Source organism: Aquarana catesbeiana, linkage group LG08, assembly GCF_042186555.1.
Source record: "Aquarana catesbeiana isolate 2022-GZ linkage group LG08, ASM4218655v1, whole genome shotgun sequence".
Classification (NCBI taxonomy): Eukaryota; Metazoa; Chordata; class Amphibia; order Anura; family Ranidae; genus Aquarana; species Aquarana catesbeiana.
The window spans coordinates 281,338,756-281,361,704 of NC_133331.1; the positions used below are offsets into that span (position 1 = coordinate 281,338,756).

Here is a 22,949-nt window from a genome sequence, read left to right on the forward strand (position 1 = left end):
TGTCCACTTTGACAGCTTGCTGGTGGGATAGCTCAAGTCAGTTCAGGCTTTTTGTTCAAACCTACCTGAGCTCCTCACTTATCCTAATGTCTCCAATCACCTGATGTAATATCACAGCGACCAAACGTTTCTGATTTCGAGAGACTTTCCATATTTTTAAGGTTTATTCTTGCAAACATCCCAATTTTATAGCACTGAAGAATAAAATCCCAATGTGGCAGCTTAAACTATTATCTTGTAAAGATAGTACCGATGCCCCAGTGGAACCCTCCTCTAATGATCTACATATTAGAGGACCTACAGGAAGATGAGGATTTGTGGAGGTGACCTGATCTCTCTTCCCTTTATTACCACCTCATTAGTAGCCATACAGTTTGAGACACCTTCCTTCTCCTCCAGCTACAAAAACATGTCTGCTAGACCAACAATACTTTATTATAACATGGTTAACATTAAATGTGACAGAGACCATAAAGAGTATTAAAAACAATTATATATTATAATAGATAAAAAAACTATATATATATATATATAATATATATATATATATATATATATATATATATATATATATATATATATATATATATATATATATATATATATATATATATATATTATCCATTATATAATTATAATATATAATTGGTTTTAATATTTTTACAATCTCTGTCACATTTAATATATATCATATAATCAGCAACAGACCAACAATACTTTATTATAAAATGGTTAACATTAAATGTGACAGAGACCTTAAAATCATATAATCAGCATATAAACATGTTTTATAAATAATATATTTTTTAAAATATATAATAAATATTAACAATACTGTATAAAATATGCAAACTAATAAATATAATTTATGAATAATGTATATATATATATATATATATATATATATATATATATATGGTTAGGGTTTATTAACCCTATCCCTTAATAAATTATACTTATTAGTTTGTAAATTTTTAATATCTGTTATATATTCTAAAAAATATATTATTTATAAAACATGTTTATATGCAGAGATTCAGAAATCGTTCTTGCGCTACAAGAAAATGGCCGCCACTCTTCAGAAGGGTGAAATGTTAGGTTAAAGCTTTGTTCTCTAGCGGTAACCCTGCGTGCCCAGTAGGCGGGGTTTTCTTATAAGGCAGCGCCAGTACACTAAGCTCTCTCCAGCGTAGGAGCGCGTGCGAGACCATTTTCTTGTAGCTCGCGCGTGCGCAGAGAGAAAGAAGAGCCAGTCAGGCGTGAAGGTGGTCGGCCATTTTCTTGTAGCTCAAGTTGAAAAAAAAAAAAAAAAGACCAAGAAAACTTACAGGAACTCTCCTCTTTATTTCCAGCAGATGGTGGTGGAGGTTCGACTGGAGAGTGTGTGCTAGTGAGGAGGAGGTAATAATAATAATAAATATATTCTTATATTGAGATGAGAATAGAGGGTCCCAGCACTCTGTGTGTTCTGGATGGGGGGATCATGTCACCTCCACAAATCATCTTCCTGCAAGTCCTCTGGTGTGTAGACTATTAGATGGTCAGCTCTGATGGCGCAGGGGTATGTGTTTTTCGGAAAGACACAACCTGTCAATAGTGAATGGAGTCGCTCGCTTGTTGTCTTCCCCCCAGGTCAGTCTGTTATGGGTAGTGAAGGGTCGTTCTTTAACCTAGATAAGGTTGGCTGGATGGAATAGTGACTATCAAGGATTTGTGGGTACTTCTCGTATAAAACGAGGCGGTTGGTTGAGATGCTGCACGCCATTTGTAGGACGCTTAGATGATAATGGCTGATGTTCCAGTATCATTTCTGGGGATGTATGGGTTACCACGGACTAGTTAGTTTTTACTTTGCTCCTTTTGCTATTTTTTTGATTGTCAACATAATGACTGCATGCTACATGTCTCCACCTAAAAAAATAAACTTCCATGACACGTTTCGCTACTCCTGGCTTGCTCACAAGGATAGGGGAAGAAAGGTTGGTTTTCGGGTGGAGACTTGTGGTATAGGGAAGGAAGGAAGGTTGGTTTTTGGGTGGAGACGTATGGTATAGGGGAAGAAAGGTTGGTTTTCGGGTGGAGGCATGTGGTATAGGGGAAGGAAGGAAGGTTGGTTTTCGGATGGAGGCATGTGGTATAGGGGAAGGAAGGAAGGTTGGTTTTCGGGTGGAGGCATGTGGTATAGGGGAAGGAAGGAAGGTTGGTTTTCGGGTGGAGGCATGTGGTATAGGGGAAGGAAGGAAGGTTGGTTTTCGGGTGGAGGCGTGTGGTTTAGGGGAAGGAAGGTTAGTTTTCGGGTGGAGGCGTGTGGTATAGGGGAAGGAAGGTTGGTTTTTGGGTGGAGGCGTGTGGTATAGGGGAAGGAAGGTTGGTTTTCGGGTGGAGGCGTGTGGTATAGGGGAAGGAAGGTTGGTTTTCGGGTGGAGGCGTGTGGTATAGGGGCAGGAAGGAAGGTTGGTTTTCGGGTTGAGGCGTGTGGTATAGGGGAAGGAAGGAAGGTTGGTTTTAGGGTGGAGACGTGTTTTATAGGGGAAGGAAGGTTGGTTTTCGGGTGGAGACGTGTGGTATAGGGGAAGGAAGGTTGGTTTTCAGGTGGAGATGTATGGGATAGGGCAGTGTTTCTCAACTCCAGTCCTCAAGGTGCCTCAACAAGTCATGTTTTCAGGCTTTCCATTATTTTGCACAGATAATTTGATCAGTTTCACTGCCTTAGTAATTACCACAGCCGTTTCATCTGAGGGAAATCCTGAAAACTTGACCTGTTGGGGCGCCTTGAGGACTGGAGTTGAGAAAGACTGGGATAGGGGAAGGAAGGTCGTTTTTTGGGTGGAGATATGTGGGATAGGGGAATGAAGGTTGGTTTTTGGGTGGAGACGTGGTATACCGTCATTTCTTGACAATCAATAAATACAGCAGGAGGGGCTAAGTTTGGAGTGCAGCTGATTTTTTTTTTTTTTTTTCTTCATATCTGTGATGGGAATGGGCTATACTAGCCAGCACCTGGATTGTCTATTTATGATAAGAGGAGCAAGTCTTGAGCGAAGCTATGGATTGGGGTATGTTCTTATCACTGTCTAATAGCGGTGCTCCACCATCATTCTTGTCTTCTGGTTGTATAGCATTTCTGTTGGTACAATGGGGGTCGTGAGGGCTGTCCTCATTGGAAAGAAACCAAGTTACACACCCACTGGGTAAGGTGGGGTGGTGAGTATTTCTTTGGTGTGGAGGGATCCAAAGACCCAGTGCCTCCTGATTCAAGTGGTTCTACCTTGTCTGGCCGGGGGCTGGGAAGGCAGAGAGCCCGCAGTGTTAAGCATCCCTTGGAAGTGTTGACCTGGGGGTTGCCTTGTAACTATGGGTTTGGGATCCTACTGTGAGAGGAACTTGTCCACAACACCACAGATTTTTGCTGCATATCGCCTCATGGGCTAGGCCTTGTGAAGCAGGAGAGGAAAGAAGAAGGTGGAACATGAGACCTGAGAATGTTAAGCTGAGCATCTGTAGGAATCCTCCAGTTATCTTCTCTCTTTATATTATGAAGATAGGTCTGTGTTCAGTAAATGATTTGATAGAACTTAATGTGAGCTTTACAACCCTTTATTTCAACTACAGACCCGGTCATTCAGAAGAGTGTAAGTATTCAGATGGACACAAGGATCTCTAAAGGGAAATCATGATGGAGAACCGGCCACCCCTCACATCACCAGGTAAGAGGAGGCTTTAATTTCTTGTAAAAGGAGAGAAGAGTATTGAGGATCCCCCTAGATACACACATCCTCTGATATAAAGACATAGAAACAATGTATTCAGTCAGTGTGTGTGTTTCCTACAGATGGATCCAGTAACAGAAATCCCCCAGAGAGATGTCCCCGTCCTCTGTATTCCCGGGACTCCACACGTGTACATTACAGAATCCTTTGCCATGATCAGGTAAATTGGACTGAGAGGCTTCTTGTTTAGTAATATAGTTCAATTATTTTATTTAATACAATGCCACATGTTTATTTTTGTCCTATTTAGGGCGAAGATCTTATTGGTGTCCAAGTGAAAGAGGAAGCAGGAAAGGGGAATGTGAGAGGTGATGAGCTGTGCAAGGAGGAGGAAATAATTCCAGAGATCAGTACAGGTGAGTAATAAACACTAAATCCAGAGAAGAGTCTCAGATTCTCCTTGTTCAGTCACTACAACAATCTCTTCTTCTCCTCCCTCCTCTGTCAGTAGACAGTAATGGGGAGACAGTATGTGCCCAGTGGGGGAGTCAGGAGACATCAGCCTCTATTAGACTCCGGCTCTCCTCCTCACATCATGTCATTGTGTGTTACCAGCCAAGAGACGTGACCAGTCTCCCCCCACACACACTCTCTGGGGTCTCTCATACATCTCAGTACAGGGGGCTTCACTCTCATCTTTATTCACAGACCCCGGAGACACCAGAGAGACTATAAGAGACATCAAACCTGAGGAGGAAGACAATGAACATATCGAGGTTGAAGAGGAAGCAAAAGAGACTTATGTGGGAGGTGATAAACTGTTTAAAAAGCATCAAATTCCCCCAGAGATTAGCACAGGTGAGTAAATATAGACCAAATGCAGAAAAGAGTCCCAGATTTTCTTTGTGCAGTTACTAACAGGATCTCTTTTATCCCTCACTTCTCTGTCACTAGAAGGTGATAAAGAAACAGGCTGTGCCCGGTGGGGGAGTCAGGAGCCACCAGATCCTGTGAATCACAAGCTCCTCACAGCTTTTAATTGCATGTTACCAGCCAAGAGACGTAGTCAGTCCCCATCCAGACACACCCTCTGGGGTCCTTCATACATCTCAGTACCAGATGCTTCACTCTTATCTTTATCCAAAGACTCAAGAACCTCCCACAGAAATGTCAAAGTCGAGGAGGAAGTGACACATGTAAAAGTTAAAAAAGAGGAAATTCCTCCAGAGGTTGGCACTGGTGAGTAATAATCCCAGATTCTCCTTGTTCAGTCACTACAACAATCTCTTCTTTTCCCCCCACCTCCTCTATCAGTAGACAGTAATGGGGAGACAGTATGTGACCAGTGGGGGAGTCAGGAGACATCAGCCTCTGTTAGACTCCGGCTCTCCTCCTCACATCATGTCATTACATGTTACCAGCCGTACAGGGGGCTTCACTCTCATCTCTATTCACAGACACCAGAGAGACATCAGAAGCTGAGGAGGAGGAAGAAGAACATGTGAAGATTAAGTTGGAAGCAGATGAGCCATATTCGGGTGGTGATGATCCATGTAAGGAGGAGGAAATCCCTCCAAAGATCACCGCAGGTGAGTAATAAACAGTTCCGGTTCACACTTGTGCATTTTGCGATGCGATTTCATAGTGCGAATTTGCATGGCAAGTGAAATAGAATGTATTACTATTAAGGGTGTTCAAATATATGCGGGTGATTCGCACTGCGATTTTAAAAAAGGGGCCTGTGCGAGTTTGGCTTGGTGCAATCCGATTTTCCACAAAGAGAGATTAGAGGGATTTGAAACTCACATGGAATTCGCATTGCTGAATCGCAGGTCAAATCACACTTCTTTTGCACCGCTGATATGTGAACCGAGACTAGATCCAGAAAAGAGTCCCAGATTCTCCTTGTTCAGTCACTACAACAATCTCTTCTTCTCCCCCCTCCTCTGTCAGTAGACAGTAATGGGAGACAGTATGTGCCCAGTGGGGGAGTCAGGAACCATCAGACTCTATTAGACTCCGGCTCTCCTCCTCACATCATGTCATTGTGTGTTACCAGCCAAGAGATGTGACCAGGAGGATCAGAAAACCAGAGGATCAGCAGAGCTGGGGGTTCCTACTGAGTGAGGGATCAGCTGAGCTAGGGGTTACCACACACACAGTCTCTGGGGTCTCTCGTACATCTCAGCATCGGGGCTTCACTCTCATCTTTATTCACAGACTCTGGAGACACCAGAGACTCTCAGACAGACGATCAAGTTGAGGAGGAAGAGAAAGGACTTGTAGTAATTAAAGAGGAGAAAGTTCCTATAGAGATTAGCATGGGTGAGTAATAAACACTATATGCAGAAAAAGTGTTTCTGTTTTACTTCTGTCACACTTTAAGAATATCTATCATTATAATGTTGTTTTAGAGTTGTGTCCCATATGGGGCAAAGTACATGTAGTACTTTGTCCCATGTTGCTTAGTGCTTTCTAACCCTATTTATGAGATCTGACCTGCCCCCCTTCTGCCGCAGCTGATATGACAAAGCTAAAGACGGCTGATTCAAAGCTGCAGCTTATCTCAGCTGTGAGCACTTTCCTGAGACAAGCAACGGCAAGAAGAATGCAGAGGGAAGGGGAACACGTCAGCCTCTGCATTCCTCTTGCCATTGCTTGTCTCAGAAAAGTGTTTATAGCTGAGACGCCTGCAGCTATCAATTAGCTGTCTCCTTTGCTTTGTCAGATTAGCTGAGGCAAGAGGGGGTGGGGGGTAGGTTGGACCTCATAACTAGGGTTAGAAAGCACTTACACATAGGGGGCACAACGGTAAAAAAAAATTAAAAAGAACAAATCCTCTTTAATTGCATGCAGAAAAGCTTTTATTGCATGTATTTTTTTTTTTTTTTTTTTTGGACAGCCTGTTGCCCATAGATGCTAATATTATAATAGTAGGGGAAGAACAAAGTCAAAAATCGGAAGATGCTCCTGGCTACTGGTCACAGAAGTTGACCTGGGAGCCCTACTGCCCTCTGTGGCCTGCATTGGATAGGGGATCAAAAGTCTGCAGCTGTCCCACGTGGTGGAAAGCAGCAACAGCCTTGTGGATGAAGACTGATATACCCGGTGTGTAAGGATCTGACTTCCAGAAGCATGTTTTGGTGATGGCCTCAAGACTGTCTACAGGAATATGTGTCTGGATATTTATGGCCATGTTGGCATGGAATGAGATATAACATTAACTGCTTGCCATCCGCCCACAGTACATTTACTGCGGACGGGCGGTACTACCAGGCTAGGCAATGTACTCATAAGCCACCACCAAACTTCCAGGTTTGGGGCGCGCATGCGTGCACCCTCTGTGATTGGACACAGCACAGGTTTGTTAGCAGATTCCAGCCAACGATTTACGGCTGAAACCTGCTGATCGGCTGTGGCCAATCACAGCACAGAGTTCTGTGTTGACAAACACACAGATCTCTGCACATAGACAGCGATCTGACTGTTTTCTTCTGTTAGTAAAAGCAGCACATATTACACTCGTTAGGCACACAGGTAACCCCTCGATTGCCCCTAGATGTTAGCCCCTTGCCAGCCAGTGTCATTTTATACAGTGTACAGTATTATAACTGATCACTGTATTAGTGTTACTAGCGACATCTTTGTCAGTCAGTATCCCTCCCAACCAGTGTCTGTTAGCACCAGATTGTCTGTCACACTATCACAGTCACACTATAAGTCGCTGATCACTGCCATTACCAGTATAGTGTCTGTACAGATCAGTATCTTGATCACCATCAGAACTATACTAGCGTCCCCAATAGTGCAGTGTCCCCAAAAACAGTTTGTTTATTTACCAAAGACATGTAGCAGAATACATTTTGGCCTAAATTTATGAAGACATTTGATTTCATTTTATATGTTTTATAAGAGGAAGTAAAAAAAAATATTTTTTTCAACATTTTCGATATTTTTTTAGTTTATATAATCGAACACAACCAAAAGACAGCTCTATTTGTGTTAAAAGAATGATATAAATGTATTTTGTGTACAGTGTTGCATGGCCGAGCAATGGCCGGCTAAAGTAGCGCAGTGCCGAATAGCAAAAAAATGCCCCGGTCATGCGGGGGGGGGGGGGGGTAAAATCTTCTGGAAGTCAAGTGGTTAAAAAAAAAAAACTAACCATGTAAGAGAGAAACTGGTTATTCTAGGCGCACTATAAATTGACAACCAATACATATAAGGACACCACACAAACCTTTTTTAAAATGTTGCGATTTCATAATGCACTACTGTATGTTTCTGTTCATTCTATCCTAGAGCTGCTGGGTCCCAGCGCACCACCCACTACACAGAGAGCCTTGTACCCATTGAACACTGTGCTAGATCTTTGCTCTACTCTTACCATTGGATCTCCTAAAGGAGGACTATTTTAAAGAGGAGGTCCAGCCTGGGTGAAAAAAATTAAGCCAGCAGCTACAAATTCTAAAGCTGCTGACGTTTAATAGTAGGGCACTTACCTGTTCAGGGAGCCCGCGATGTCGGCATCCCAGCCGATCTTCAGATCGACTCCTGTGTGTTGTTGCCTCCATTCCTGGTAAGGGAACCTGGTAGTGAAGCCTTTCCGTTTCACAGCGGGTTCCCTACTGCGCATGCGCGAAGTGCGCTGCTCTTTCCAATTGGCCTGGCGGCGGGGGAAGGAGGAGGGGGGGCCAAACTTCTGGGAGATCGGGCCCCAGCCCATCTCCGGAAGTGGGGAAGGGGACCTGTCAAAAACAGGTCCCCCGTTCCCCCCCCCTCCTCCCTGAAAGGTGCCAAATGTGGCAGCGTATAAGTGAAAGTTCCATTTTTGGGTGGATCTCCGCTTTAAGCATAAAGATTGCTAAATAATTTTTGTGGTCAGTGCACCAACTTTACTTATATAATTCTTTGCTTTGTTCCCCACCATTATTGTGTAGCTGCAAGACCCCACTGTTGCTTATGCCATGCATGTGTTAATGCAATATATCAGGAGGATATAGAATTATTCCCCTGTGAAGATTGTGCGCAAGATGAGATGAGTTTTGGGTTTCTTTTGATTTTTTTTATATGTGCTTGCAAAACGCATGATAAAAACTGTCTTTGGCTCGCATCATGTCATTGTATTAGTCTCCCCCCACACACACTCTCTGGGGTCCCTCATTCCTCTCAGTACAGGGGGCTTCACTCTCATCTTTTTTCACAGCCCCCGGAGACACCAGAACTGAAGAGGAAATTCCCCTTGTGATCGACATGGGTGAGTAATAAATGCTGAATTTTGATACGAGTCACTGGTTGTGACAGCCATCTTTTATTCTCTTTCTCTGTCGAAAAAAAAAAAATAATAATTTTTATGATGACTCTCGTGGTCTTTATAGGAGGGTGGATATTTGAAATAAATGTTAAACTAAAATAAATATTATCCGAGGGTGGGTACGGATTCCCTCTATTTATTGCATACAGGTATTAACTTGTCTATTCCTATAGTCAGCTAGTCTATTAAAACAACATCTTATTTATTTCCCAAAAAATAGGAAAACGCTAACATAAAAACACTAAAGGAAAATATTACAGAGCATATTACAAAAGAACATCAAAGATACTTATCGCAAGGCTGTCCTCTAGATATTGTCTCGTCAGCTGGGCTCAAAATGGTAACAGAGAGCAATGTGGCATGAGAGCCATCAGGCAAGCCAAGAGTGAAAAAGGGACGATTTTCTCCTCCGTATGCACTTTTTAAACTCCGTCCATACATCGTCCAAACCCAACCCCATTGCCAGCCCATCTAGGTCTCTAACGAATCAAAGTATTTCTGTCCGTCCTGCTATTGGCCTCTAGGGGCAGCATTTGTCCATGTATCATCGCTATGTGACCTGGGTCATCCTCAGTATTAGTTGGCCCTTTGATCTCCTGTAGCTCAACTTCATCAGTTATCTCTCTTTGAAGCTTGCTTGCAGAGTGCTAATCAAGGATTTCCATTTTATCACACCGGTTGGTCAGAGGCCAAGCTATTGTTCTACAAAGCTTTGATGTGCAACTTGTTACATTCCAACTTAGGCCACCTGTCTGTAACAACCAGGAAGTGAAACTCCAGAAACATAATATTAAACCATGTTGCCTTCCATCAGTAGTAGAACCATAGATGGGTCAGATGTATGAATTGGGTAAGATCTTTCTCCATGCTCAGATAGCACAGCATCCTTGGGGTAGAACTTGTGCTTGACTCTCCCTTTCCCACAGTTCTGTCCACCCATGGGATTGAGTAGAAGCCTTGTGTAAGCTCTACCATATAAAAGCATTGGATGCCCTAGTGGCCAGTCCCCGATTTGTCACTTGGAAATAAGGAGAGTGAGTCGTCTGCTCTTTTTACCTGGAAGTACTAGGTATGTCACTTCTCTGTATGGAGCAGCAGGGGAATTCAAGTGAACCTGTTTACTGCAGCAGTGCAGGCTCCAGGTTTTGTGACCACAGTGACAGCACTGGTCTCACATTATTGATCAGAAACCACTTGGATTGCTTCCCAATCATAGTGATTACATTACTTTATTCACACTGAGAGAGGCATGTTGACATTAGCCAGTAAGGCTGCAGTTGTCATACAGATAATTAAAAAAATATATACTGTAATTTGTCAAATCCAAACTTAACTGCTTCATCCCCAGAAGATTTTACCCCCTTCCTGACCAAAGCACTTTTTGGGATTTGGCACTGTGTCGCTTTAACTGACAATTGCGCGGTCGTGTGACGTTACACCAAAACAAAAATTGACGTCCTCTTTTTCCCACAAATAGTTTCCTTTTGGTGGTATTTGATCACCTCTGCGGTTTTTATTTTTTGCGCTATAAACAAAAAAAAGCAACGATTTAAAAAAAAAAAGCAATATTTTTTTACTTTTTGCTATAATAAATATCCCCTAAAAATATATAAAAAAACACATATTTTTTCCTCAGTTTAGGCCGATACGTATTCTTCTACATATTTTTGGTAAAAAAATCACAATAAGCGTATATTGATTGGTTTGCTCAAAAGTTATAGCGTTTACAAAATGGGGATAGTTTTATGGCATTTTTATTATTCATTTATGGGTTTTTTTATTAGCAATTTTTATCGTGACTGCGACATTATGGCGGACACATCGGACACTTTTGACACTTTTTTGGGACCATTGTCATGTATACAGCGATCAGTGCTATAAAAATGCACTGATTACTGTGTAAATGACACTGGCAGGGAAGGGGTTAAACACTAAGAGGCAATCGAGGGGTTAAGTGTGTCCTAGGGAGTGATTCTAACTGTGGGGGGGGGGGGGCTTCCACTCACATGACAGCGATCACTGCTCCCGATGACGGGGAGCAGTGATCTGTCATGTCACTAGGCAGAACGGGGAAATGCCTTGTTTACGTGACACAATCGCGGCCCCCGGCGGACATCAAGTCCGCGGGCACAGTCACGCTATATGCGACGGGCGCGTGCACTCGCTAGCCCTGCCAATTAAAGGGGATGGTACAGGTACACCCATTTGCCCACCGCTGCCATTGTGCGATGTATATCGGCGTGCAGCGGAAATCTGTAAGGTGAACTTACACTGGACCCCCTTCCCATCGCACCTGCTCCCACTAACCTGCTGGTGATCACCTGTTCTGACCGATCACATCACCTCTTTACCGGTTGGGGGATTTGAAATCCCCGTGACTTTCTCTCCTCTTCGCCTGCAGTGACAGGACGGGCTAAATGGGTTCTGATTGGTCGGCGCCGACCAATTAGAATGCTCCTATACATACTTCCTTACGAGGTACATTTAGGAGCTTAAGCTGTACGGGATTTCTAAGTCCCGGACGGTGAGGCGGCTATACAAGGTCTGCTAGCGGGTGATCGCCGCGCTCCAGGTCAGCGGGACCGGGGGGGGATGGGAAGGTGGTCCAGTGTAAGTTCACCTTACAGTGATTGTAAAGGTTTTTTTTTTTAAATAACAAACATTTGTTATACTTACCTCCTCAGTGCAAGGGTTTTGCATAGAGTGGCCCCGATCCTCCTTTTCCGGGGTCCCCCGGCGGCACTCCTGACTCCTCCCTTTCATTGGGAGCCTCCACGGAGAGCCGCTTTTCATGGAAGCACCTGTACGGGAGCACTCTGGAGTCTTGCTGCTGCGTCCATTGACACAGACAGCAGGACTCGGCCCCACCACCCGACTCCCACCTCACTGGATTTGATTGACAGCAGCGGGAGCCAATAGCGTCTGCTGCATTCAATCTATCCAATGAGGAACCGAGACAGTGGCTGGAGCTGCTGGGCTCATGCTCGTCGCTGGAACGATCGGGTTTGGGTAAGAAAAAGGGGGGTTCTGGGGGGCTGCTGCAGCACAGAAGGTTTTTCACCTTTAATGCATAGAATGCAGTAAGGTGAAAAAACCATGAGACTTTACAACTCCTTTAACTGTATCTGACTGCCATACACTGAAACCGCTGTTTAATTCATTTTTAATATTCAAAGCAAACCCACCCACCCATCCATCCATGTCGTCTTGCTTAGTTTTCTAGAAAAAAAACGTTGAAAAAAAACCCCCCTAGCAATTCCAGCTACAGCCATCTTGAATAAGGGCAGATGATTTGTGTAGCATTTACTTCCAGGAATCCATCTGCCCTTAGCTCAGGCATGCAGACAGGAGTGCTTGGCTGAGAAAGCCCCTCCTCCAGATAAAACAAAAATGCCCATGAAGACTCCTGGGATGTATGACATCATTTTGTCCTAGGCCAGAAACCAGGAAGCACCTGAAACAATGTAAAAAAATGTTTAAAACAAGTAAATGTAATATACCTTCCTAACTATTTACTAAGACTGGCAGCACAAGGATTAAAAATAGTTTGTGTTGATTAAAGTTGCTACCACCGCAGCCTGCCCCCCTAAATACAAACCTGAGCCTGATCTCGGTCCAGCAATGTGCACAAGAGCCGAGGCGCTCTCACTCTCCTCATTGGCTCAGATACAACAGCAGGAGCCATTGGCTTTCTGCTGCTGTCAATCAGAGCCAGTGGCAGGGGGTGGGGCTGAGCCTTGCTCTGTGTGTCTTATGGACACACTCAGGAGTGAGCATGCATGAGTGCCCCCATAGCAAGCCACTTGCTATGGGGGTACTCAGCAGGGGATGTAGCCAGGAGCTCAGGCGGGGGACCCCAGAAGAGGAGGATCTGTATACTGATTATTGCCAATCACAGCACAGAGTTCTATGTTTACAAACACAGAATACTGAACAAAGAACATATATCATTGGCGGTTACATCATGATACACACCTTTGTGGAGAATCGGAGGACCGTTCGTCTGATTTTCTCATGTGTGTACCCTACTTTGCACTTCCTCCATAGTAATCCTTCTATTTCATTGCAAGTAAATAATGGATTCCAAGCAGAAGCAATGTGTCGGTATTGAGTTCTTGATAACGGAGGGGTGCAGACTGTCCAACATTCACAGAAGGCTACAGAATGTTTATAGAGATGGCACCATTACCAAGAGCAATATCTTGTCATTGGTGGTGTCCTCTCTATAAACATTCTGTAGCCTTCTGTGAATGTTGGACAGTCTGCACCCCTCCGTTATCAAGAACTCAATACCGACACATTGCTTCTGCTTGGAATCCATTATTTACTTGCAATGAAAAAAAAATTACTATAGCGCATGGATTTACAATTAGCGCACCTCCAGCTGTTGCAAAACTACAAGTCCCATGAGGCATAGCAAGACTTTGACAGCCACAAGCATGACACCCAGAGGCAGAGGCATGATGGGACTTGTAGTTTTGCAACAGCTGGAGGTCCACTAATTGCATATCCCTGCATAGAGGACGCATTACTTTACCAACATGTGAAATTTGAATATCCCATGTAAGTTAATTAAAACGTTATGCCCTCTTTTGTATTACTTTTGGTTCAGCCCTCGTAGCTTGTTGACAATTTTTTCCAACTTGCCTAAAGGCCAGTTCACATCAGGATGCCATGTGAGAAACGCACTGCACTTGCGGACTTTTCGCAAACGCAGTTTATTTGCCTGCACCAGATTGCATGGTACAGAAGTACCATACAATGCAGTTGCTCTGCATTTTGTAAAGTAGTCCATCCACTGCTTTTGCTGTGGTGTGGCATGATTTCATTATTTGTGAACACTGGGCACTTTATAGATTTGGCATGGCACCATAGATCAGTGGCAAATCATTGCACCATGACCTATACAGTGTTTATAGAAAAAAATAGACCCCTTTAAAATAATCACAATATGTTACTTTTCAGCCTGAAATGAAGACAGACACATTTTTTGTTTTATTCAGCTGTATTTACTCAGTGCAACTTATGACATCCAAGTGAAAGATATAAAACGAACATGTCAGAAAAAAAAAAACTGAGTTGGAAAAAGGATCATCCCCCTTATGTCAGTATTTTGTGTAACCACCTTTTGCTTTATTTTAGCAAGCAAGAAGCATGGGGATTTTTAAGGTGCAAATCAATTGGATGAATATCAAATATATTGTATAAAAATTTTTTTTTCTTTATTTTAAGAAACAAAATAGAAATTTACATAAAAATGTAAAGAGGAGATTAAATACAGAGATGGCATGTAATTAGTTGCAGACACAGTAACACAGCAAAAGCGATGTACTTCCCAACATGTTTCGCCCATCTGTCGGGCTTCCTCAGGGGATGCTGGTCACATGCAGAGTGCACTGCCTTCTATCAAAAAACATATAACAAATCCCCCTTATGTCAGTATTTTGTGTAACCACCCTTTGCTTTAATTCTAACCTTTTTAATCTGTTGTGATATGTCTCTACTAACTTTGCACATCTAGACTTTGCAATATTTGCCCACTCTTCTTTGCAGAACTGCTCAAATTTGATGGCAGCGTTTGTGTCATTCCACTGATTTTCAATGGGGTTTAACTCTGGGCTCTGACTAGGCCATACAAGGACATTTTCTTCTTCAACCACTGTGTGGTCATTATTGCTGTGTGCTTCTTCCCATTGACAACTTTCTGGCAGAGGGCAGCAGATTTTCCTAAAGAATTTGATGGGATTTTGCCCCATCCATTTCTCTTTCATCCTGACAAATACTCCAGTCCCTGCTGTAGAGAAACACCTCCATAACAGGATATTACCACCTTCATGCTTTACTGTAGGAATGGTAATATTTGGATGGTGATCTGTATTGGAGTTCCCACAGATAAATTGTTTGATGTTGAGTCCAAATAATTAAATTTTGGTCTCATCTGACCGTAACAACACCTTTTACCATGTGGCCTCAGAATCTTCAAGGTGCCTTTTGCAAAGCTCAGTCGTGACTGCATGTGGTGTTTCTCGAGGAGTGGCTTTTTTCTTGCAACCCTCCCATACAAGCCATGTTTGTGGAGAATTTGTGATTATTGTTGTCACATGCACACAATGACCACTATTTGTCATAAATTCCTGCAACTGCTTCAGAGTATCTGTAGGCCTCTTGGTAGTCTCTCTGACCAGTTTCCTCCTGGTTCTTTCATCCAGTTTGGAGAGACGTTATGATCCAGGGAGGGTCTGGGTTGTACCAAACACTTTCCACTTCTTAATAATAGACTTCCTGGTGCTTCTAGGCATTTATAAAACATTTTAATTTTTTTTTTTGGTGACAGTGCCTTGCCACCCATTGTTGGTTGTTTGCTTCAGTTACACTACCAGGGACTGAAATGCTCCAGGAAAGCTCTTTTCATGGTGAGCTAATCAAAATAAGTACAGCTGATAACAGTTGAAAATCAGATGGCTTTGTGTGCCATTGAGAAGGTGATTAGCTACATAGTTAGGTTAAAAAAAAAAACACGTCCATCTAGTTCAACCAATAATAAAAAACATACAATCCCATTTACACAATCCTATACCCACAGTTGATCTAGTCTAGAGGAAGGCGAAAAACCCCAAGCAAAACATGACCTAATTTGCTCCAGCAGAGGAAAAAATTCCTTCCTGATCCCTAAAGAGCCAATCGGATACTTCCTGGATCAACTTTACCGATAAATGTTAGTACTCAGTTATATTATGTACACATAGGAAAGAATCCAGATCTTTATTAAAACAATCTACTGAGCTGGCCAGAACCAGCTCTTGAGGGAGCTCATACTGTGAAGAAACCTTTCTGTATTTGGAGATTACATTTCTTTTCCTCTAGACGCAAAGAGTGCCCCCTTGTCCTCCGTGATGACCTTTAAAGTGAATAACTCAACACCAAGTTCAGTTGAACCACTTATGCATTTATACATGTTGATCATATCCCCCCTTAATCTCCTCTTCTCAAGAGGGAATAGAATCAGTTCCTCTAATCTTTCCTCATAGCTGAGCTCCTCCATGCCTTTTATCAAATTGGCTGCCCTTCTCTGCACTTTCTCCAGTTCCCTGATATCCTTTTTGAGAACCGGTGCCCAAAACTGCACTGCATATTCCAGATGAGGTCTTAACAAGTCATTTTTAGGAGGGGAGTGATCCTTTTTCAAACTCGGTGATTCTGATTTTGCATTCTTTTAAAATTTTCCCTGACATGTTGGTGTTATATCTTTCACTTGGATGTTATAAGTTGTACTGAGTAAATACAGCTGGATAAAACAAACACTGTCTGTTTTCCGTTTGCAAAGCAACACAATGTGATTATTTTAAAGGGGGGTGATTCTTTTCTATAGCCACTGTATCATGATTATTCATTTCTTATTTCCACCAGATGGACGATACAGAAGGTACTCAGATGAAACACCTTTGATCAATTCAGATGGTGTTACAGAAGAGCCATCTACACATGAGGGAAGTTCTCCTGGTCACCCTACCACCCACAAGCGTGGCAAGTCCTCTGGCCAGGGAGTAGAAGCTGCCTCACACAAGAGAGGTCATGCAGGGGAGAAGCCATATTCATGTTCTGACTGTGGGAAATGTTTTTCCAAGAAAGGTCATCTTATCTCACATCAGATGTGTCACACAGGAAAGAAACCGTTCTCGTGTACAGAATGTGGGAAATGTTTTACTCAGAGAATCCATCTTATTGAACATCAGAGAACTCACACAGGGGAGAGACCTTATTCATGCCTTGAATGCGGGAAAAGCTTTGCCAAAGTTTCAAATTTTGCCGCCCATCAGAAAACACACTCAGCGGAGAAGCCGTTTATTTGTTCAGAATGCGGCAAAAGCTATCCGATCAAGTCGTATCTTATCAGACATGAACAAATTCACACAGGGAAATACCCATATAAATGTTCCAAATGCGGTGAATGCTTTTTTCATAAATCTTCCTTGACAAGACACGAGAGGCTTCACACGGGAGAGAAGCCATATTCATGTTCTGTGTGCGGGAAATGTTTTGCCTTGAAATCGAATCTGGCTGCACATGAGATAATTCACACTGGCGACCTTCCGTACTGCTGTCACGAGTGCGGGAAACGGTTTAACAGGAAATCCAACCTGAATGCACATCTTCGAATTCACAAAAGGGCACATCTTCTCTCGTATCAAATGATACAAACAGTGGTCATACCGTGAAGCTGAACTCCAGAAAATAATTTATAGAATAATTTAAGTTTTATGTTATAATTGGAATTCATGAATTTATGTCAGTACAAGATTCTAGTCCAATGGTAGCCTGCCCCATTTTGCCATCGGAGGTCTATCCATTCTGAGGGGTCTACGAATTGTTGGAGATGCAGGAGGCATGTTGGGTCTCTATATTCTGTTTTTTAGGCTTGCCAACCCTGGTTTGGGACCCTGTAAAATCATACTTTCTAGACTTTTATTTTTATGGAGGACTCCTTCGAAAAGACACACTGGAAGTAAATCATCCTTTTGATACATTGTTACAGTTTTTCATTACTTAAAGGGGGGATCTTCAATGCATCTGAGCACTACAAACCAAAAACACGATTTAATTAATTTTTAATATTGAAACAACCCCCCCCCCCATCCACGCATGTCTCTATGCTTTATTTTGTTGAGAAATCCCTTTGAAAAAAGACCCCCTAGCATTTCTTGCCGTGGCCATCTTGAGTACGGACAAATGATTCATGTGTAACATTTACTTCTTGGAATCCATCTGCCTTTAGCTCAAGTATGCATGCAGGTGAGTGTGCTTAGCTGAGAAAACCCCTCCTCCTCTCCTCCCATCCTGAAGACTCCTGGGATGTATGACATCATTTGCCTAGGCAAGAAACCAGGAAGTAACTGTTGAAATGTAAAAAAAAAAAAAGTTTACAACAAGTAAATATCCCTTCCTATCTACAGTATTTGCTATTAAGAGATTAAGATAGGAATACAATTAATTAATGTTAATTTGGAGAGTGAAGATCCACTTTAATCTCGTAAGTAGCAGGGAAGCTCAGATCAAAGTCTGATTTACTGTTTACTCTCATAGCAGGGTATGGATTTATGCCTCAATTCTTTATTACATAAACCTATCCTGAAATGTACTTATAATAACGTGCAAACATGGCACTGATTGCTTGTAGCCAGGCTGCTTCTAAAGGCCATGGTCGCAGTAAATGTGTTGGAAGCCGAGTGGCTATACTCCTGTCATGTGATCATTGTCATTTGCTATTGATTGCCTTGATAAATTGTGTTGCATCATCTAGCTCTACTCTCCCCAGACAGTCCTTGGTCTGCTACTTTCATTTATTGGGTTTTAAGTTCTTTCAATCATGGAGGCTCGTCATTACATGTGGTCACTACCTAGGTGTGTTTATGTATGCAGATGCATCCTGCCTAAGAACACCCACTCTTCTAGACTGACACCCACTCATAAATCTATTTTGTTATTTGGATAACTCCCCCAAGGACCAAAGCACTGCTTGCATTTAGTTTTTTTGTTTTTTTTTACTAGTAATGGCGGCGATCTGCGTTTTTTATTTTTATCGTGACTGCGACATTATGGCGGACAAATCGGACACTTTTGACGCTATTTTGGGACCATTGTCATTTATACAGAGATCAGTGCTATAAAAATGCACTGATTACGGTGTAAATGACACTGGCAGGGAAGGGGTTAACCACTAGGGGGCGAGGAAGGGGTTAGGTGTGTCCTAGGGAGTGATTCTAACTGTGGGGGGTGGGCTGGGCTACAAGTGACACAACAGTGATCACTGCTCCCGATGACAGGGAGCAGTAGATCACTGTCCTGTCACTAGGCAGAACAGGGAATTGCCTTGTTTACATAGGCATCTCCGTGACACGATCGCAGGACAGGACAGCTTTGCACAGCCATGCCATTCTGTACAGGCGGAGGTCGGTAAGCGATGAAACTGTGACAGCAGGCGCCTGAAGATGCCTACCCACTGTCACTGGGAGGGGGAGAGGCTGCAGCTGCTGAAACATGTTACATGTTAAAACCTAAATACCGGTGTAACATTTTCCAAAAGGTGAACTTATCCTTTAATTAGTGTTTAGGTGAAAAATCATTCCGCGATCTATAATAGGCTGTATACTCGAATAAACGATGAGATCCATCCTTCTTCTCCATTTATGGGCCGGGCAGACTACTTTTGTTTACTGGTGCCTTTAGCCCAGCACATCAAATGATGTGAACAGGAGCACATGGGCAATTTTTTTTTTTTTTTTCGTAGCTCAGCCATGCTGTCAACTAAAAGAGAATTCCACCTTTTGCAAAATAAATAATTGCACCCATTCTGCAGACTCTTCCTCCAGCCCCTAGTGCATACAGACCTTCAGCTCCTGAGCTAGGGAAGCGACGTAATCACGTTTGTCCTCGTTTGAGAACTACAGTACCTCTGCGCCGTGGCAGATGGTGTTTGTATTTTTTAATTTTTTTCACAAATTCCCGTGAATGAATGACACGGCTGTTTGGACAGTGCGGTACCAATTTAATAAATGACAGGAGCCAATGATGGGGAGAACTCTGCATGTGGGAGAGGGGGGGATCTTGGTGGCGGTTTGTGGTTAGGAGGCGAGGCATGCTGAAAATGGTTCATGTTGCAATCTAAGTATGGGTTTAACATGAAAGGTGGTCTGAAAAGTGGAATCAGAATTTTTGTATAAGTTGCGTAGAGATATAGCGGCTGTCTTCTGGCACTGTAACGGTTAACAGCCACCACTCACCCACCCCCTCCCGCCCTCTACGCCATTTACAAAACTCATTCTTGTCCCACAATGCATCACCTTCTGTGAATGGAGGGCAGAATCTCCACCGCTCATTCACAGTGACGCAACAAAAGTTAGGATATCCCTAGGAAAAACCATGATAAAGACCAGACCGGGGTTGTAACCTTTCCATACTTTACTACGAAAACATTAGAGCTGGAGTAGTACTTGATGAAAGTTTTGGATGGAGGAGCATATATGTTTTTTTATTTAACTAAATTAAAATGAATTTATTACCTAAAACAGTGGTTCTCAGCTCCTGTCCTCAGGACCCACTAACAGGCCAGATTTTAAGTATTACTTTGGGGAGATGCAGACTAGAATACTGCAATCACTGAGCAGCAAATGATATCACCTATTTCAGTTATCTTGCAAACCTGGCCTGTTAGTGGGTCCTGAGGACGGGAGTTGAGAACCACTGACCTAAAAAATACATAAATCGAGGGGGTAAGAGTAAAATATAATCAGATTTGGCAACTTAGAGATTTAATAGAAGCCTTGCCATAGTTATTAGATCTACATTTATGTTTTTTTAGAGTATGTTGACCGCAAAAGCTTTTTCACTCGGGACAAGACTTTAGCGTCATCCTCCATCTGTTTGTACCCTCTCTCAACGGTTTGATTCTGTATGTTTTTTTCCTTCTAAAATAAACAGAGATACTGATCTATACCAAATATATATTTTTTAAAAGCGTTGTTGTTTGCAGTGCACGTGTCCAGCATACCAGATAGACTGGCATAACAGTGTGTGTTGTTGGTATGATACTAATAAAGTTTGCACATTTTATCTTTTAATTATTGCACGGGTTCTTATTTGGGCTTACCTATGCACCTTGGGGGTATGGTCTCTGAATAAGGCTAACCATAGATGCAGAGGCCACGTGTCTTTAGAGACCGAAGATCAAAAAGTTTCCTCCCAAGGCTGGGGTCCCTATTTAAAGTTTTGTATATCGCTATCATATCCCCCTCTTAAGCACCTCCTCTCCAGAGAGCATAAGTTTAATGTTTGGGGTCATTCCTTTTAACTGAGGTCCCCTTATTAATTTTGTTGCCCTTCTCAGGACTCTCTCCAGTTCCAGATTTTCTCACATATAATCCAAGACTACCATTCTCTCTGACTGTAGACTCCACATTTTCCATTTATCAAGGGGAATTGGTGTGGAAGAGCAAATAGGGGAAGTCTCTAAGATGATTTGTCCGGTAAGGTGTTAGGAAAAAGGCTTGTTTGGAGTTAGACGAGGATATTGATAAAGGTGGGTAGGAAGGGTGGTCAAGAGGAGCCTACAGAACTGGGATCACTAAATGATAGACCACAGTCCAGACCAAGGGGTAGTCCTGTCCGGACCACCTCACAGTGATGTCTAAAGGGGGCACGGTAATATGAAGGGGAATTGAGGACACTGTTGAACTGCTTTAAAGGGAAGACTGTGATGTAAAGGGGGATGTGATGTGAAAAGGAAGGGCTGAGGACAGTGATGTAAAGAGAGCGCTATGATGTGATGGGTAGGCTGAAAACACCGATGTACAGGGAGGACTGTGATGTAAAAAAGGGGCTGCAAAGTGTTATAGCACAAACATGAGATTAGGATCTCTGAAGAAATTTTACCAACTGGACCTCCTGTAAATTTTAATTCAAGACCCCAGCTATAGAAGAACCACTGAGGGATTGGGAATAGCATTGCACATGGGGGTAAAGGGAATGGGGGGGTAAGGGCCTAAGAGTGGGGAAGGACAGGGGGTGAGGGGTGAGGTGGAGGCAAAGTGTCAGGTGTGGCCTTGCAGGAGGTGCTTTCCCTCATTTGAGTACACATACTGAAACCAGTAGAACCAGGGCCTGTTAAATACTTCTGACCTGTTTTTGAGAGAGTGGGTTAAATCTTCCATCCTTTGAATGTCTTCTACTTTATTGAGGGAGGTTTTTTCTCTCACCAACAACTCTCACCAGAATGTAAGCTTTAGCTGCCTTTAGAACAGGGGTGTCAAACTCAATTTCATTGTGGGCCGCATCAGTATTATGACTGTCCTCAAAAGGGTCGGTTGTATCTGTAAGATTAGATTCCAGCGCACCCCCTCCCCTTACAATAGATGTCAAAAGCCACCACACCATCAGAAGTTGAGTCCCCACTCTCCCTTACATCACAGTGCACTCCCCTTTCCTTATGCTGCTAATGACTTTCTCTTATCCCTGCAAATCAGGAAGCGGCTCCTGAGACGTCTTAGGATGGCTTTCCGGACCCGCCTCCTGTTCAGCCAGGATTGATTCAGCAGTTAACCACCACCTCGTCCTCCACCTCGACCTCTCGCTGCATAAGGTAAGGAGGCCATCGATCGCATGAGGGGGGCTGGCGGTAGTGTGAGGATTGCTGCCTATAGAGCCCTGGGGGGGGGCAGTTTTGCTTGCACCTATCTAGCAAGGTTACTTTGCAGTATAAGCAAGGACCTCTGCAGTGTGTAAATGTGCTTTTACTATACAAAAATGCTATACAAACAAAACTATTAGGAATACAGTACAAGATTCACAGATATCTATAGCAAATAGGTCTTAGAGGCTGTCCTTCATGCATGATGAAGTTCCCCTAGGTTACAACTCTGCCTGACAACTCTTTTTATATGTCAGGTTATTTACCATAACAACTCACTAACAGACATATCTGTAGCTTCATTTCGAGAGATACTCTCTTACCTGTTTACTGTAGCTATAGAGACAATAGACTGTTCAAACTGTCAACTGAATACAACAATGGTATCCACGTTCCCATTGTATCCAACATTTGGAAGTTTTGTGTTGTTGAAACCAGAATACCGAATTAAAAAAAATCAGGTCTGTTTGCCGCCCCCAACCCCCCCCCCCCCCCCCCCCCCAACAAAATTTTGACCACCAGCTGTCACTGGTTCTAAGGTGCCTTTCACACGGACGGCTGTCCTGACGCAGTTAAAAGCATATAGTATGTTCTGTGAAATTCAAGACTCCAGGCACTGCAATCAGCTGCATTTGTACAGATTTTGTTTTTGGCATATTTCTCACATTTAAAGGGGTTGTAAACCCTTTTGTTTTTTCACCTTAATGCATCCTATGCATTAAGGTGAAAAAACTTCTGGCAGTCA

General features: G+C 42.9%; 1 protein-coding gene across 4 annotated transcripts; it reads left to right on the forward strand.

Annotated features, from left to right (window-relative positions):
- Positions 1-926: 926 nt before the first annotated feature.
- Positions 927-20,639, forward strand: LOC141104511 (uncharacterized). 4 transcript variants are annotated; one of them, XM_073594085.1, is made up of 10 exons: positions 927-1,401; positions 3,613-3,707; positions 3,833-3,930; positions 4,021-4,126; positions 4,419-4,568; positions 4,668-4,949; positions 5,168-5,299; positions 5,931-6,035; positions 8,917-8,967; positions 16,432-20,639. In XM_073594085.1, exons 2-10 carry the CDS (start codon positions 3,674-3,676, stop codon positions 17,238-17,240), a joined length of 1,767 nt encoding a protein of 588 aa, XP_073450186.1. In that variant the 5' UTR covers positions 927-1,401; positions 3,613-3,673; the 3' UTR covers positions 17,241-20,639. The 4 variants fall into 4 exon arrangements, with proteins under 4 accessions (XP_073450186.1, XP_073450187.1, XP_073450184.1 ...); XM_073594083.1 differs by having other exon boundaries at positions 931-1,401; positions 4,665-4,949; XM_073594084.1 differs by lacking the exon at positions 927-1,401 and adding an exon at positions 2,326-3,500 and having other exon boundaries at positions 4,665-4,949.
- Positions 20,640-22,949: the final 2,310 nt, after the last annotated feature.

Bases quoted from the DNA above. Each gene is read 5' to 3' on its own strand.
- LOC141104511 (XM_073594083.1), top strand. From the start codon at position 3,674: ATGATGGAGAACCGGCCACCCCTCACATCACCAG. The intron at 4,127-4,418 runs GTGAGTAATAAA...CTTTATTCACAG, and splicing joins AATTCCAGAGATCAGTACAG to ACCCCGGAGACACCAGAGAG. The intron at 4,569-4,664 runs GTGAGTAAATAT...CTCTGTCACTAG, and splicing joins TCCCCCAGAGATTAGCACAG to AAGGTGATAAAGAAACAGGC.